At 46.2% G+C, this 18,785-nt stretch overlaps 1 protein-coding gene across 1 annotated transcript; it reads right to left on the bottom strand.

The window, feature by feature from the left end:
- Positions 1-974: 974 nt before the first annotated feature.
- On the bottom strand, positions 975-2,283 carry LOC119324123 (dof zinc finger protein 4-like). The gene has a single exon (XM_037597882.1). It carries the CDS (start codon positions 2,159-2,161, stop codon positions 1,292-1,294), a length of 870 nt encoding a protein of 289 aa, XP_037453779.1. The 5' UTR covers positions 2,162-2,283; the 3' UTR covers positions 975-1,291.
- Between the last annotated feature and the right edge of the window lie 16,502 nt (positions 2,284-18,785).

Consider the following 18,785-nt stretch of genomic DNA (forward strand, 5'->3'; position numbering starts at 1 on the left):
GCACCGGGGCAGGCGGGCAGGCAGCCCGCCCACGACTGTCAACGGAACAACGACCCCCGCTGACAAAACGGGACCATGCATGGCCTCCTTAATGCTTTGACTCGCTCGCCGCACCGGTTCGCCGGCAGTTTACATTATACCTTCCGGCGGTCCTGCACCTAGCTCCACGATGCACTCATGCCGGCCCGCCAAACACAAACTGGTGGTGGTGTGGACTCTGGACACACGGGACCGGTCCAAGTTGGCGTGAGGGCGCACGCGAGCAGGTATGTCGCGCCATGCCGATCGATGGAGGCTGCTGGGGCCAGCGGACGTACGCGCCTTCTGTACTGTACTGATGTACCCTACACAGAACCAGTACTGTACGTAAGCGCCAGCTAGCCAGCCAGTGCCATCCCCATCAACACAAACTCCCCGGAGAGCGAAAGGTCCGAAATTTTAAGTACTACGATAACCTAACATAAACTCAACAAATCAACTACCGAACTACGACCAGACGACAAAGCCCTAACATGATTGTGTTCTTCGGAGGAAAACTATAATGCCCCAATCTTCTCTAGCTTTGGCCTTGTTGCAAAGAAAAACAAGTCAAACTTTCATAATGGAATGGAGATTAATATTGCTCCATTCGATCCGATTTAAACTATTTTCTTGGCTTGTCTTCTCTCTCAATGTTTCTAAGACTATTTAACACTCTTTCCTGTTTTGGAAATGCAAAATATAATTCCAAGAAGGATCGGAAAATACTTTTTCAAAAATCATGTCAAATTACGGATGCAGTATACATTTTTTTGAAACGGAACGGATGAAGTATGCATGTGTATGACACGCTGATCTGCGCAGAAAAATGTTAAATGTATGTTTTAATATATTGCACATCTTTACGCCGCAATCTATATATTTTTCCTAAATTCTCATAAGCGATAGTTATGTTACAGAAAAGAGTATGAGAGAATACTGAGACAAGTCAATAATTTAGCCATTTAGGGGTACAACATGCATTGGAGAAGTTCAGACAATCGCAATCTACAGAGAAACAAGAATAAGTTGTGATGTGATTCGGTTGTAGCGACACACAATGGTTAGCTTTCTTACACAAACCTGCGTTGTGCAGCCACAGAAATGCAAGGAAAATAAAGAGGTACGGTACAAGTGCAGGCAGTACGTACGTACGTAGCATTACATGTACTATACAGTACTTACCAGCTAGCTGTTGGTCGTCGTTAAGAAGCATTGATTTGACCACAGCTTAATTAAGGCAATCGTGATGAGTAATAATAACTAATCCAAACTAGGGTAGGTAGACGGACGGATCCTGGACGTCCGTCCAGCAGCTCCCGCCGTTCCAATAATCGGCCGGCGACGCGTCGCCGAGCTCGAAGATCCCCGCGTCCAGGGACATGAAAGGCGCCATGTCGGCGACGGTGGAGGTGCAGGTGGGCTCCTCTGTCTCTTGCGCCGGCACCTGCCCCGGGAGCAGCAGTGAGCCGATCGCCTCCTCCATCTTCGGCTCCGCCGAGAAGTTGAACACCGGGAGAGGTGGTGGAGGAGGCGGCGCGAAGAGGGACGCGAGCGCGGCGGCCTGGTCGGCGAATATCGGCGCCGGAGGTGGCACGTCTGCCGCGAAGGGGTAGTTCGTCATGCGGTTGGCGAAGGCGACAGTGTTGGAGTTGGAGTTGGACGACGGCGTGGGCGGAGGAGGGGGGTCGGTCTCCGTTGTCGTCGTCTCTTCCGCAGCGGCCGTGGGGCTCACGCTGCCGTTGTTGGAGCGGGAGGAGGACGACGCCGACGCGCGCCGCTGGCTCTTGGCGTCCGTGGCTGCGGGCGTCGACGGTGCGGACGCCGACGACGAGCTGCGCTTGGCCTTTCGGCAGCCACCGCCGACGGGGACGTTGCGGAGGACGCCGCCCTTGGTCCAGTACCGGCGGCAGCTCTTGCAGAAGTGGCGCGGCTGCGACAAGTTGTAGTTGTTGTAGTAGCAGAACTTGGTGTTGGTGGACTCGCACCGCGGGCACTTTACGGCCGCCTCCGGCTGCGCGGACGCCGCCTGCGAGAACACGCCGCACCGGGACGCCGGGCCCTGCACACGCCGGATGTCCGCCGCCGCCGCGCCGCCGAACAGCCGCCCGGCGAGGCCCGGGATGGACTGGAAGTCTTGCATGGGCTGGTGTGGAGTTGAGAACGTTCTATAAGAGAGCGCGCTGCTATGTGCTTATTCTCAGTGGCTTTGTGGGTGTGCTTGTCGACGAGCTAGGAGCGGCAAGAGCTCCACCCAATGAGCTTGGCCTCTGCATCACACAAGGATAGCGGGTAAATATCTGCAACCGATGGATCGTTGCTGCCCGTCAAATTACGCAAGTGCCCCTGGCTTCTAAATGTTGACCCAAATACCCTTGCACAAAAAAATGTTTCTTGCCATGCATGTGCTCGTTTTTTTTTTGAGACAATCTCGCGAAGCTTTATTCAAACCACCATAATGTTTACAGGGATGAAATGAATACCGTCGGATTGGCCCAACCAAACATAGCGGCCAAGCCCTAACCTTAATGCGTGCTTCGCTACATTGTGAGCCTCAATATTTGAGCTCTTACTTTCATAGACTATATTACAGGAAATGAAAGACATTGAATTTAACTGTATTTCCTTGATGATCGCTCCAAAATCAGCAGCAGTTCCACACCTCACATCGCGTACCATTCTTTCACAGTCCAAAGCGAGTTGTATTTGATTCAGATTCAAATCTTCTGCCAGAGCCAGTCCCTCTCGAATAGCCAGAGCCTCCAGTGTCGCCGGATCATCGATGTTATTAAACACTATCTCCGAGGCTCCAAGAAAGACACCCTGTTTACGCCAGTACACCGCTCTGACCGCTCCTCCTCGGCCCGTGATGACAGCAGCGTCAACATTCAGTTTAGCCAAATCATCTGGAGGTGCAACCCACCCCATACGTCGCTGCTGCTGCTGCACCCTTCTCACATCTGCAGCTTTGTTTGATAGAGCCTGTATTTCCGCCAAGTAAACAGTTATATGCCCATGTATAGCGTGGGGGCTTTTGAAGATATCCTCGTGCATGGCCTTTCTTCGTGCGCTCCAGATGGCCCATAACGTCACAACCAACGTCACAAATTCCACTGATGATAAGGCTTTGTTCATCGCAAAGATCCAATCCTTTGTGTTCTCTTCATGGTGGATGCTCATTTGATATAGGATGTCCTCTGACGTTAATGCCCAGGTGCTTCGAGACACCGGACAATTTAGTAAAGCGTGTCTCCATGTATCATGAGCTCCATAAAGATTGCATGAAGAAGTCGTGGCCATGTTCCGGCGCTGCAGTACATCACCGGAGGGTATGGAATGTCTCGCCAGACGCCACACGAATAAGCGGATTTTTGAAGGAACTTGAACTCGCCATAATGATTTCCAACCCTCGCTTTCTGCCTCCACATGCGACGAACTCTCACGTCCTTCCAGCCAGCCTTCTCTATTGTACTTTGTCCGGATTAACATCCGATATGCCGATCCTACTGAGAAGAAACCTCGTTGCTCCTCGTACCAAGCCCAAAAGTCTTCGATCCTTCGTGTGCAAAGTGGTATTTTGAGGATTGCTTCAGTGTCAAAAGGTGTAAATACCGATCGGACAACTTCCTCCTTCCATGTCGCCGTGGACTGCTCAATCAACTCAGAAACCCTTTGAGGAGGGTTCTGTATTAACGAAGTGATTGGTCTCTTGTAGCTCGCTCGCGGGATCCAGTTATGGTCCCAGATGCTAGTTGTTTCACCATCTCCTATCCTCCTTACAATTCCTTGCGCCATAATGTCCCGCCCATCCAAAATGGCTCTCCATATTTGTGTTGGGTGGTTTCCCAATTCCGCATCTAGAAGCGAATAGTTCGGGAAATACGCTGCCTTCAGAATGCAGCCACTTAGAGAGTCTGGTTCCGTCAAAAGCCTCCATGATTGTCTTGCCAAGAGGGCAAGATTAAAAAGCTCCAGATCCCTGAATCCAAGGCCTCCCATGTGCTCGTACTAGCGTGTATAGAAACCTCATGGGTATTGGCCCATGCATCTATCGAACGAGATGCTTCACTATGGGTACTCGTGTCATCATTTCTTTGGTTTTCGGACATGTTTTCTCCAGTATGATTATTATGTAAAGCAAAAAGGGTTATTAATTTCCTTCTTCTGATAGAACTGAGGTGCTCTGGTTGTCGCGACATTACTCGAAAAGTTAAGCAGCATGTGCTCGAGTCTTCACTTCCAAAGTTATTGATTTGTTTAGTTTATTCGGGTATTGCTTGGTTGTGTGCGGAACATTAAATTCTAATTTATAAAACCTTTCAAATTCCCATCCTAAATTGTGTTTTTTTTTGTAATAAATCATGCTCTTCATCTTCCTCCTATGCTTCTTCCTCCCACCGATTGCCTAACGTCCTCATGGGGGCCTTTGCTTGAGGGGTGCAAGGACGGAGTCATAGTCAATGAAGAGCGGATACATCATAGTTGGTGACTAAATATGTCATCTTGTTTATGAAGCTTAAGGTTGTCGATGCATGCAAGGGGAGGCGAGTGCAGTGAGGATGGTTGATGAGCTACTATTAGAACCCAGAGGAAGCTAGATAAATGATTTATTGAAGATAAGCGAAGGACGGTGTCAAGGTGCTACGGTTATAAGAGGTTGGCCAGGGTAGACGTGATGAAAACATCCCCGGAGGTGAATATCGTGGCAGTAGCAACAACAGTGAAATAAGGCGATTGTGCATGCAAGAGAGGATCTTAAAATTTCTAGAACTGATAAGAGATGAAGAAAAATGAATAGTATCAGTGACTATATTTCAAAATTGACCAGGTATGCATGCATTGCACCTGAACCTTTCTTTTGACGGGTGACATTTGACACATATTTCTACTAACGTGAAGCGTTCCACCCTTTGTAGTACCCTTATCCTTAATAGCGTATACAACTATGAACCAGGTTCTAACAAACTCCTAACAACCTTTGCTGAATGCGACCTTCGAGACCTTCTAGATAACACGGCTTGACGATTCAAACTCTAGTATTAACATTTTATGTTTTTCGAATTGAGGAGCCATTGGTATGACAGACATTTGAGGGAAAGGCCATGGGAGTGTGGAGCTACTTGTTACAACGTGTTGCCCGAAACAGGCAGGGCAAGTGGGCACACCGTACGTGAGAACGAACCAACTCATGATTTTTTGCACAACTTCGGCTTCCATTCAAGGTGGCTATATAGAACAGCCACCTAGGCTTCCATTTCGGAACGCTAGCTACCTGTCACGATATCATGGCAGACATTCCTAACTAACCAATCCGATCCCGCGAGAAGGGTTATTGCACAAGCCACACAGTACACTACATTTGCCCAATTCGCAGACAGTGTAACAATATTTTAAACAGTTCATGCATTACGTAATTTGCACACGGTGTGTAATCAAACTTGCTCACAAGATATGCACAGAGTTTTTCTCCGGGGGCAGGGCAGAGGGTACGTAGCACCAGGAGGTGTAGTCCATGGCGCATTAATTGGGCGGGCAGCGGACGTACGCACGCGATCGAGCCGCGGTCGGCGTCACGAGGACCACGGCGCGATCACATCACACCGCGCGACCAGCTGCCCCGTCCGGCCGGCCACGTCTGCGGTGCCGCGGCCCGGGCAGCGAACGCAATCGACCCGACCCGGTGCCGCGAGCGTGCCACCGCCCCGATAGGCGATGGCTAGCCACGACGACGCGGGCGGCAGGCTATCTAGCGTAGCCAGTAATGGCGATCAGCGACGGGTTGGGTAGCTTGTTGCGTCCGGCCGGCAACGTCGTGCTCGCTCGCTCGCTCTTATGTGTCCGATGCTAATCTTGATTCTTGCCTGGATCAGTACGTACGTCGTACGTAGACTCGTGGTTACGTCGAGTCAGACCGGAGTCTTTTGCTCAGGTCAAGATTGGTCTATGCACGACGACGGCGCCGCTGGTGATCAAGGGACGACGTGGCCGGCCCCGGGAGAGGAAAAGAAACGATGGATGGTAGTATGGCCGGGGACTGGGCAGAGTCGCCGAGTACGCTAGTGGGGCGTTTGTTTTGCTGTGCATTCGCACACGTCCGCCTGTCGCGTCGCGTCGGGCTCGCTCGAAGGCGCGGTCGCTTTCTCCCGCCTGCCCCGCCGTGTCCTACCAGCGTCTCATCCGTGCGGGCTACTTAGCACGTACGTACTCGTAGTACGTCCGTTTATGCGTGTTTTCCGGGGTATGAGACGTACGCACGACATTGTCCAGAACGCACGGCACGTACATGTATGTAGCAGTGATTTTCCTCTAGCCCCTGCATGACATCCGTGCCTCTTCTGTTTTTTTTACGTGTCCTCCCAACTCTTGTATACGTCTCGCACTTTTTTTGGGCTGTGGAAGTTGTGAACGCTGGGCACTCCAACGCGCGCCCCAATTCGGTCCGGGTTGTGTTCGTTTTCGCTCAAACTGATAGACTGCACGGTCGAACGCGTGAGCGCATCTTTATTTTTGTATGTTTTTTTTGACGGGAAGGTATACTTTATTAGCTCAAATAACGGTTACATCATCCGCTAGGAATTTAACAAGAAAATTAGGAGGTGCATCCGCCCAAACATGAGGATCGTTTGCACACCCCCACTTTGCCAGCTCGTGAGCTACTACATTTGACTCTCTAAAGCAATGCTCAATAGTAACCTTCCCAAAATCACCCAAGATATTTCGACAATCATCTAACACAGGCGCTGCAACCATTGAATGGCCTTCGTTTAGCTTTATTGCATCCACCACAACACTGTTATCCATTCTTACCATCAACTTAGCACATCCCACACTTAGGACTAATTTTAAACCTTCAAACAGTGCCACTGTTTCTGCCGCGACAACATCAGCGGCGTGTTCAAGTCTTGCTGTTGCAACTGTGATGAAACGACCTTTATGATCCCTGACAACCGCCCCGCATGAACCTGAATTTTTCCCAGCAAAATAGGATGCGTCCACGTTCAGAACTAGATGCCGTGGTAAGATAGATGGCCACTTGTTTAATTTAGCAACAGTCGGACCTTTCCCTACAGCACGAGCGTAGTTGAGGGCAAGCGCCAAGATCGCAGGTGCTGTCCTCTCCGGCGTTTGCAGCTCCTCCCCTTTGACGAATTCTCTCCGCTGCCACCACAGATACCAGCATGTTGTGGCTATCATCTCCGATAGCTCAACCTGACCAGTGTACGCCTTCTGATAAGCTTCATCGCATAATAAGAAATCGATAACAGACACACCAGCTCGGTCTATTACAACAGCAAACTGAATCTCTTCACTGAGTCCGAGTGCATCCCAAACGGCCTTCGATCGTGCACACTGAAATAGGACATGACATATATCCTCCGCACCATCTTGGCAGACTGGGCATTGAGATATACTCCCTATATGGCGATTTGCGAGAACACTGAAGCATGGGATAGCATTGTGTAAGCATCGCCACAAAAAAATCTTTATCTTTGCTGGCACCATCAGACTCCATAACTTGCGCCAGATTGGGTGTGGCGCCGTGGAGTAACGTACTAGGCCCAGATCATTCTCATCAAAATTTGCCTCCCATTGTTTATAATACGCAGACCGAACTGAGAAAACCCCGTTCTTTGTTAATTGCCATGCTACAAAATCTTCTGTCTCCGCATGAAATAAAGGGATTTGCAAGATGCGCTCGGCATCAATGTGCCAGAAGTTCTCACGGATCAACTGCTCATCCCACTCTCCAGAAATTGGGTCTATTAACTCACATACCCGGGTTAGCACTTGGTTTCCCTCGACAATGATGATTTTCCTTGACGCACTGTTCAGTATCCAGCAGTCATTCCATATATTTATCTTTGCACCGTCTCCCACTCTCCAGATGCACCCCTTTTTGAAAGTCTGGACACCAGCCCAAATACTTTGCCATACGTAAGAGGATCCCTTTTTAAGTTCACAATTGAGAATGTCTCCCGTAGGGTAGTATCTTGCTCTAAGGACGCGAGCACACAAGGATCCATAATTCTCAATAAGCCTCCAACACTGTTTTGCTAGCATCGCCAAGTTGAAACCATATGGACATCTCGGAAGCCCATTCCTCCTCTCTCTTTTGGCACACACATTTTCCACCAGGCGAACCAATGCATCTTCCGCTGGTTTTCCCCATCACCCCACCAATAGTGCGACATTGCATCAGTGATCCCCTTGCATACTTTCTTTGGGAATTTGAACACACTCATCGCATATGTTGGGATGGCTTGGGCCACCGCTTTCAACAACGCCTCCTTCCCTCCATAGGAGAGAGTTCTCTCTTTCCATCCGTTCACCATAGCTTGGATTCTCTCAATAATATGTTTGAAGCAGTCTACTCGATCAACTCCAATCATGGACGGCAGCCCCAGATACTTATCTGAGAGAGACTCCGTCATTATGTCCAGGGTTTGGCAAACTACGGCCTTAATCTCCACGTCTGTGTTTGGGCTGAAGAAGATTGAACACTTTGCTACACTCACCAGTTGGCCTGAAGCTGCACAATATTCATCCAAAATCTCGCGCAATATTTTTGCATTTGACTCATCTGCTCTCATCAGGATAAGTGAATCATCAGCAAATAATAAATGAGAAACTGTTGGGGAATCTCTACACACCTGGACACCATTCAAATTGCCAACTTCCACCTCATGATTAATTAGGGCTGATAAACCCTCCGCACATAAGAGAAACAGATATGGGGATAGAGGGTCTCCCTGTCTCAGTCCCCTCGTAGGAGTAAACGGAAGTGTCTCGTTCGAATTAAATCGTACCTTATACTCCACGGAAGTAACACAAGACATGACCAGCTGGACCCAACTTGCATTAAACCCCAGCTTGGATAATATTGCCTCCAAAAACACCCATTCTACGAGATCATATGCTTTGTGCATGTCCAGCTTCACTGCACAAGTTCCAAATTTTCCTTTCTTCCTTTTTTTCATGGTATGTAAACACTCATAAGCCATAATTACATTATCAGTGATGATACGTCCAGGAACAAAAGCACTCTGAGTTTCACTGATTATATCTGGAAGTAATACCTTTAATCTGGCAGCCAACATCTTCGAGATCACCTTATACACCACATTACATAAACTAATAGGTCTGAATTGGGTGATCTTCTCTGGATTGTCCACTTTTGGGATCAAGACAATGGTGGTAGAGTTCCACCCCTCTGGAATAACCCCTGAATTAATGGCTGCCAAAACTTCCTTCACCAAAACATCACCAAGAAGGGGCCAGAATTTTTTATAAAAAATTGCATGTAGGCCATCTGGTCCTGGCGCCTTTAAATCACCTATACCAAATAGTGCTTTCTTTACCTCCTCTTCTGTATAAGGTGCAAGTAGTGATTCATTCATGTAGTCCGTCACACATCTTTTAACTTTATTCAAAATGTTTAAAGAAGGTACGTTCACTTCTGAAGAGAAGAGATGCTGAAAATACTCACTGATAAGGCTCTTCATTGATTCATTGTCCTCCCTCCATATGCCATCATCACCAAGCAACCTTCTTATATGATTCCTTTTCTTTCTAGCAGAAGCAAAATTACTGAAAAAATTGGTATTACGGTCGCCAAACTTCAGCCAGTTGGCACGACTACGCTGTACCCAGTAGATCTCCTCCTTCTCCAAGTTTTCTTTTATTTCAATTAGTAACACATGTTGCCTGTCCACCGACTCGTCAGTGAGAGGGCCCGACCGCAACATATCCAACTCCGCCTTGAGCTCCTTGAGACGCTGATGTGGTGCCTTGAGGATCTCACGATCCCAGACATGCATATCAGCATGTACGCTCGCTGTTCCGACCGCAATGGGTGCCAGAGGGTCCGTTCGCTCCCATGCGTCTGTGACAAGCTGCATGACGTTTTCCTCTTGAAGCCATCTCGCCTCAAACTGCTTCTGGAATTGCCGATGTTGGTCACCTGCCACATCACCTTCTGTATCCACGAAGATAGGTCTGTGATCTGATTTACTATGCGGCGCATTTCTTACCTTCACGTGCGGGCATAGGCCAAGGAATTGTCCATTACATACAGCTCGATCTAGCCGCTCCCTTAATCTTCTTCTTCGCCACGTAAACAATTCTCCCGTACAACCCATATCTTCCAGTTCACAGTCCACTAGCGCATCTCGGAAATTTTGCATCATTTGCATCGGCCGGGGGGCGCCCCCCTCCTTTTCATGAGAGTACAAAATTTCGTTAAGGTCACCAACTACCATCCATGGTAAGTTTGTTTGTAGATGCAATGTTCGGAGATATCCCCATGATAACTGCTTATCCTCCCATTTTGGCTCTCCATAAAATCCTGTGAATCTCCAAGTTTCATCCGGGCCTGTACCCACAGTGACATCGATGAAGTTCTTGCTTTTATCCCGGATATGAATAACTACTGGACTGCGCCAAAACAGTAGTAAACCTCCATTAGCTCCCACACTTTACTGCACTTCCATTCTATCCATCTTCAATTCCTTTCTAAGCTTTTCCGCCTTAACAGTATTCAGATGTGTCTCAGACAGAAAGACGACATCCGGGCCCCATTGCTTCTGGACATCCAGAAGGGCACACTCAGCCGCGGTACTGGCCATACCGCGACAGTTCCAACATATGAGTTTCATTGCGCCCGACAATCACCCTCGACCTCACCACCAGTACGCCGATGATTTGATGACTGAGACTTTCCGGGTGTAACTGAAGGAAATATGCCCTAGAGGCAATAATAAAGTTATTATTTATTTCCTCATATCATGATAAATGTTTATTATTCATGCTAGAATTGTATTAACCGGAAACATGATACATGTGTGAATACATAGACAAACATATAGTCACTAGTATGCCTCTACTTGACTAGCTCATTAATCAAAGATGGTTATGTTTCCTAACCATAGACATGTGTTGTCATTTGATTAACGAGATCACATCATTAGGAGAATTATGTGATTGACATGACCCATTCCGTTAGCCTAGCACTTGATCGTTTAGTATATTGTTATTTCTTTCTTCATGACTTATACATGTTCCTGTAACTATGAGATTATGCAACTCCCGTTTACCGGAGGAACACTTTGGGTACTACCAAACGTCACAACATAATTGGGTGATTATAAAGGAGTACTATAGGTGTCTCCGAAGGTACATGTTGGGTTGGCGTATTTCGAGATTAGGTTTTGTCACTCCGATTGTCGGAGAGGTATCTCTGGGCCCTCTCGGTAATGCACATCACTATAAACCTTGCAAGCAATGTAGCTAATGAGTTAGTTACGGAATGATGCATTACGTAACGAGTAAAGAGACTTGCCGGTAACGAGATTGAACTAGGTATTAGATACCGACGATCGAATCTCGGGCAAGTAACATACCGACGACAAAGGGAACAACGTATGTTGTTATGCGGTTTGACCGATAAAGATCTTCGTAGAATATGTAGGAACCAATATGGGCATCCAGGTTCCGCTATTGGTTATTGACCAAGAATAGTTCTAGGTCATGTCTACATAGTTCTCGAATCCGTAGGGTCCGCACGCTTAACGTTATGATGACAGTTTTATTATGAGTTTATAAGTTTTGATGTACTGAAGTTTGTTCAGAGTCCCGGATGTGATCACGGACATGACGAGGAGTCTCGAAATGGTCGATACATAAATATTGATGTATTGGACGACTATATTCGGACACCGGAAGTGTCCCGGACATTTTCGGAGAAAACCGGAGTGCCGGAGGGTTACCAGAACCCCCCGGGGAGAGATAATGGGCCACATGGGCCTTGGTGGAAAGAGAGAGGGGCGGCCAGGGTGGGCCGCGCGCCCCCTCTCCCTCTGGTCCGAATTGGACTAGGAGGGGGGCGGCGCCCCCCCCTCTTTCCTTCCCCCTCTCCCCCTTCCTTTCCCCTCCTAGTAGGAGTAGGAAAGGGGGAGTCCTACTCCTACTAGGAGGAGGACTCCTCCTCCTTGGCGCGCCCACAAGGGCCGGCCGGCCTCCCCCCTTGCTCCTTTATATACGGGGGCAGGGGGCACCCCAGAACATACAAGTTGATTTACGGATCGTTCCTTAGCCGTGTGCGGTGCCCCCTCCACCATATTCCACCTCGGTCATATCGTCGCGGAGTTTAGGCGAAGCCCTGTGCCGGTAGAACATCATCATCGTCACCACGCCGTCGTGCTGACGGAACTCATCCCCGAAGCTTTGCTGGATCGGAGCCCGGGGATCGTCATCGAGCTGAACGTGTGCTGAACTCAGAGGTGCCGTACGTTCGATGCTTGGATCGGTCGGATCGTGAAGACGTACGACTACATCAACCGCGTTGTCATAACGCTTCCGCTTACGGTCTACGAGGGTACGTGGACAACACTCTCCCCTCTCGTTGCTATGTCATCACCATGATCTTGCGTGTACGTAGGAAATTTTTTTAAATTACTACGTTCCCCAACAGTGGCATCCGAGCCTGGTTTTATGCGTAGATGTCATATGCACGAGTAGAACACAAGTGAGTTGTGGGCGATACAAGTCATACTGCTTACCAGCATGTCATACTTTGGTTCGGCGGTATTGTGAGATGAAGCGGCCCGGACCGACATTATGCGTACGCTTACGCGAGACTGGTTTCACCGTTACGAGCACTCGTGCTTAAAGGTGGCTGGTGGGTGTCTCTCTCTCTCACTTTAGCTGAATCGAGTGTGGCTACGCCCGGTCCTTGCGAAGGTTAAAACAGCACTCACTTGACGAACTATCGTTGTGGTTTTGATGCGTAGGTAAGAACGGTTCTTGCTAAGCCCGTAGCAGCCACGTAAAACTTGCAACAACAAAGTAGAGGACGTCTAACTTGTTTTTGCAGGGCATGTTGTGATGTGATATGGTCAAGACGTGATGCTATATTTTATTGTATGAGATGATCATGTTTTGTAACCGAAGTTATCGGCAACTGGCAGGAGCCATATGGTTGTCGCTTTATTGTATGAAATGCAAACGCCCTGTATTTGCTTTACTTTATCACTAAGCGGTAGCGATAGTCGTAGAAGCAATATATGGCATAAACGACAACAATGCTACGATGAAGATCAAGGTGTCGCGCCGGTGACGATGGTGATCACGACGGTGCTTCGGAGATGGAGATCACAAGCACAAGATGATGATGGCCATATCATATCACTTATATTGATTGCATGTGATGTTAGTCCTTTATGCATCTTATCTTGCTTTGATTGACGGTAGCATTTTAAGATGATCTCTCACTAAAATTATCAAGAAGTGTTCTCCCTGAGTATGCACCGTTGCCAAAGTTCGTCGTGCCCGGACACCACGTGATGATCGGGTGTGATAAGCTCTACGTCCATCTACAACAGGTGCAAGCCAGTTTTGCACACGCAGAATACTCAGGTTAAACTTGACGAGCCTAGCATATGCAAATATGGCCTCGGAACACGGAGACCGAAAGGTCGAGCGTGAATCATATAGTAGATATGATCAACATAGTGATGTTCACCATTGAAAACTACTCCATCTCACGTGATGATTGGTTATGGTTTAGTTGATTTGGATCACGTGATCACTTAGATGACTAGAGAGATGTCTGTCTAAGTGGGAGTACTTAAGTAATATGATTAATTGAACTTAAATTTATCATGAACTTAGTACCTGATAGTATTTTGCTTATCTATGTTTGTTGTAGATAGATGGCTCATGCTGTTGTTCCGTTGAATTTTAATGCGTTCCTTGAGAAAGCAAAGTTGAAAGATGATGGTAGCAATTACACGGACTGGGTCCGTAACTTGAGGATTATCCTCATTGCTGCACAGAAGAATTACGTCCTGGAAGCACCGCTGGGTGCCAGGCCTGCTGCTGATGCAACTGACGACATTAAGAACGTCTGGCAGAGCAAAGCTGATGACTACTCGATAGTTTAGTGTGCCATGTTTCACGGCTTAGAACCGGGTCTTCAACGACGTTTTGAACGGCATGGAGCATATGAGATGTTCCAGGAGTTGAAGTTAATATTTCAAGCAAATGCCCGGATTGAGAGATATGAAGTCTCCAATAAGTTCTATAGCTGCAAGATGGAGGAGAATAGTTCTATCAGTGAACACATACTCAAAATGTCTGGGTATAATAAACACTTGATTCAACTGGGAGTTAATCTTCCTGATGATAGTGTCATTGACAGAATTCTCTAATCACTGCCACCAAGCTACAAGAGCTTCGTGATGAACTATAATATGCAAGGGATGAACAAGACAATTTCCGAGCTCTTCGCAATGCTAAAAGCTGCGGAAGTAGAAATCAAGAAGGAGCATCAAGTGTTGATGGTTAACAAGACCACTAGTTTCAAGAAAAAGGGCAAAGGGAAGAAGAAGGGGAACTTCAAGAAGAACAGCAGGCAAGTTGCTGCTCAAGAGAAGAAACCCAAGTCTGGACCTAAGCCTGAAACTGAGTGCTTCTATTGCAAGCAGTCTGGACACTGGAAGCGGAACTACCCCAAGTATTCGGCGGATAAGAAGGATGGCAAGGTGAACAAAGGTATATGTGATATACATGTTATTGATGTGTACCTTACTAGAGCTCACAGTAGCACCTGGATATTTGATACTGGTTCTGTTGCTAACATTTGCAACTCGAAACAAGGACTACGGAATAAGCAAGCACTGGCCAAGGATGAGGTGACGATGCGCGTGGGAAACGGTTCCAAAGTCGATGTGATCGCGGTCGGCACGCTACCTCTACATCTACCTTCGGGATTAGTTTTAGACCTGAATAATTGTTATTTGGTGTCAGCGTTGAGCATGAACATTATATCTGGATCTTGTTTGATGCGAGACGGTTATTCATTTAAATTAGAGAATAATGGTTGTTCTATTTATATGAGTAATATCTTTTATGGTCATGCACCCTTGAAGAGTGGTCTATTTTTGTTGAATCTCGATAGTAGTGATACACATATTCATAATGTCGAAGCCAAAAGATGTAGAGTTAATAATGATAGTGCAACTTATTTGTGGCACTGCCGTTTAGGTCATGTCGGTGTAAAGCGCATGAAGAAACTCCATACTGATGGACTTTTGGAATCACTTGATTATGAATCACTTGGTACTTGCGAACCGTGCCTCATGGGCAAGATGACTAAAACACCGTTCTCCGGTACTATGGAGAGAGCAACAGTTTTGTTGGAAATCATACATACAGATGTATGTGGTCCGATGAATGTTGAAGCTCGTGGTGGATATCATTATTTTCTCACCTTCATAGATGATTTAAGCAGATATGGGTATATCTACTTAATGAAACACAAGTCTGAAACATTTGAAAAGTTCAAAGAATTTCAGAGTGAAGTGGAAAATCATCATAACAAGAAAATAAAATTCCTACGATCTGATCGTGGAGGAGAATATTTGAGTTACGAATTTGGTTTACATTTGAAACAATGTGGAATAGTTTCGCAACTCACGCCACCCAGAACACCACAACGAAATGGTGTGTCCGAATGTCGTAATCGTACTTTACTAGATATGGTGCGATCTATGATGTCTCTTACTGATTTACCGCTATCGTTCTGGGGTTATGCTTTAGAGACGGCCGCATTCACGTTAAATAGGGCACCATCAAAATCCGTTGAGACGATACCTTATGAACTGTGGTTTGGCAAGAAACCAAAGTTGTCGTTTCTTAAAGTTTGGGGCTGCGATGCTTATGTGAAGAAACTTCAACCAGATAAGCTCGAACCTAAATCAGAGAAATGTGTCCTTATAGGATACCCAAAAGAAACAGTTGGGTATACCTTCTATCACAGATCCGAAGGCAAGACATTCGTTGCTAAGAATGGATCCTTTCTAGAGAAGGATTTTCTCTCGAAAGAAGTGAGTGGGAGGAAAGTAGAACTTGATGAGGTAACTATACCTGCTCCCTTATTGGAAAGTAGTTCATCACAGAAACCGGTTTCTGTGACACCTACACCAATTAGTGAGGAAGCTAATGATATTGATCATGAAACTTCAGATCAAGTTTCTACTGAACTTCGAAGGTCTACCAGAGTAAGATCCGCACCACAGTGGTACGGTAATCCTATTCTGGAAGTCATGTTACTTGACCATGACGAACCTACGAACTATGAGGAAGCGATGATGAGCCCAGATTCCGCAAAATGGCTAGAAGCCATGAAATCTGAGATGGGATCCATGTATGAAAACAAAGTATGGACTTTGGTTGACTTGCCCGATGATCGGCAAGCCATTGAGAATAAATGGATCTTTAAGAAGAAGACTGACGCTGATGGTAATATAACTGTCTATAAAGCTCGACTTGTTGCAAAAGGTTTTCGACAAGTTCAAGGGGTTGACTACGATGATACTTTCTCACCTGTAGCGATGCTTAAGTCTGTCCGAATCATGTTAACCATTGCTGCATTTCATGATTATGAAATTTGGCAAATGGATGTCAAAACTGCATTCTTGAATGGATTTCTGGAAGAAGAGTTGTATATGATGCAGCCAGAAGGTTTTGTTGATCCAAAAGGTGCTAACAAAGTATGCAAACTCCAGCGATCCATTTATGGACTGGTGCAAGCATCTCGGAGTTGGAATAAACGCTTTGATAGTGTGATCAAAGCATATGGTTTTATACAGACTTTTGGAGAAGCCTGTATTTACAAGAAAGTGAGTGGGAGCTCTGTAGCATTTCTAATATTATATGTAGATGACATATTATTAATTGGAAATGATACAGAATTTCTGGATAGCATAAAAGGATACTTGAATAAAAGTTTTTCAATGAAAGACCTCGGTGAAGGTGCTTACATATTGGGCATCAAGATTTATAGAGATAGATCAAGACGCTTAATAGGACTTTCACAAAGCACATACCTTGATAAAATTTTGAAAAAGTTCAAAAATGGATCAGGCAAAGAAAGGGTTCTTGCCCGTGTTACAAGGTATGAAGTTGAGTCAGACTCAATGCCCGACCACTGTAGAAGATAGAGAAAAAATGAAAGATGTTCCCTATGCTTCAGCCATAGGCTCTATCATGTATGCAATGCTGTGTACCAGACCTGATGCATGCTTAGCAATAAGCTTGGCAGGAAGGTACCAAAGTAATTCGGGAGTGGATCACTGGACAACGGTCAAGAACATCCTGAAATACCTGAAAAGGACTAAGGATATGTTTCTCGTATATGGAGGTGACAAAGAGCTAGTCGTAAATGGTTACGTTGATGCAAGCTTTGACACTGATCTGGACGATTCTAAATCGCAAACCGGATACGTATTTTTATTAAACGGTGGAGCTGTAAGTTGGTGCAGTTCTAAACAAAGCGCCGTGGCGGGATCTACATGTGAAGCGGAGTACATAGCTGCTTCAGAAGCAGCAAATGAAGGAGTCTGGATGAAGGAGTTCATTACCGATCTAGGTGTCATACCTAGTGCATCGGGACCAATGAAGATCTTCTGTGACAATACTGGTGCAATTGCCTTGGCAAAGGAATCTAGATTTCACAAGAGGACCAAGCACATCAAGAGACGCTTCAATTCCATCCGGGACCAACTCCAAGTGGGAGATATAGAGATTTGCAAGATACATACGGATCTGAATGTTGCAGACCCGTTGACTAAGCCTCTCTCACGAGCAAAACATGATCAGCACCAAGACTCCATGGGTGTTAGAATCATTACTATGTAATCTAGATTATTGACTCTAGTGCAAGTGGGAGACTGAAGGAAATATGCCCTAGAGGCAATAATAAAGTTATTATTTATTTCCTCATATCATTATAAATGTTTATTATTCATGCTAGAATTGTATTAATCGGAAACATGATACATGTGTGAATACATAGACAAACATATAGTCACTAGTATGCCTCTACTTGACTAGCTCATTAATCAAAGATGGTTATGTTTCCTAACCATAGACATGTGTTGTCATTTGATTAACGAGATCACATCATTAGGAGAATGATGTGATTGACATGACCCATTCCGTTAGCCTAGCACTTGATCGTTTAGTATATTGCTATTGCTTTCTTCATGACTTATACATGTTCCTGTAACTATGAGATTATGCAACTCCCGTTTACCGGAGGAACACTTTGGGTACTACCAAACGTCACAACGTAACTGGGTGATTATAAAGGAGTACTACAGGTGTCTCCGAAGGTACATGTTGGGTTGGCGTATTTCGAGATTAGGTTTTGTCACTCCGATTGTCGGAGAGGTATCTCTGGGCCCTCTCGGTAATGCACATCACTATAAGCCTTGCAAGCAATGTAGCTAATGAGTTAGTTACGGAATGATGCATTACGTAACGAGTAAAGAGACTTGCCGGTAACGAGATTGAACTAGGTATTAGATACCGATGATCGAATCTCGGGCAAGTAACATACCGATGACAAAGGGAACAACGTATGTTGTTATGCGGTTTGACCGATAAAGATCTTCGTAGAATATGTAGGAACCAATATGGGCATCCAGGTTCCGCTATTGGTTATTGATCGAGAATAGTTCTAGGTCATGTCTACATAGTTCTCGAACCCGTAGGGTCCGCACGCTTAACGTTACGATGACAGTTTTATTATGAGTTTATAAGTTTTGATGTACCGAAGTTTGTTCAGAGTCCCCTATGTGATCACGGACATGATGAGGAGTCTCGAAATGGTCGAGACATAAAGATTGATATATTGGACGACTATATTCGGACACCGAAAGTGTTCCGGACGTTTTCGGAGAAAACCGGAGTGCCGGAAGGTTACC

The sequence above is a fragment of the Triticum dicoccoides genome, chromosome 6B (assembly GCF_002162155.2).
Source record: "Triticum dicoccoides isolate Atlit2015 ecotype Zavitan chromosome 6B, WEW_v2.0, whole genome shotgun sequence".
Taxonomy (NCBI): domain Eukaryota; kingdom Viridiplantae; phylum Streptophyta; class Magnoliopsida; order Poales; family Poaceae; genus Triticum; species Triticum dicoccoides.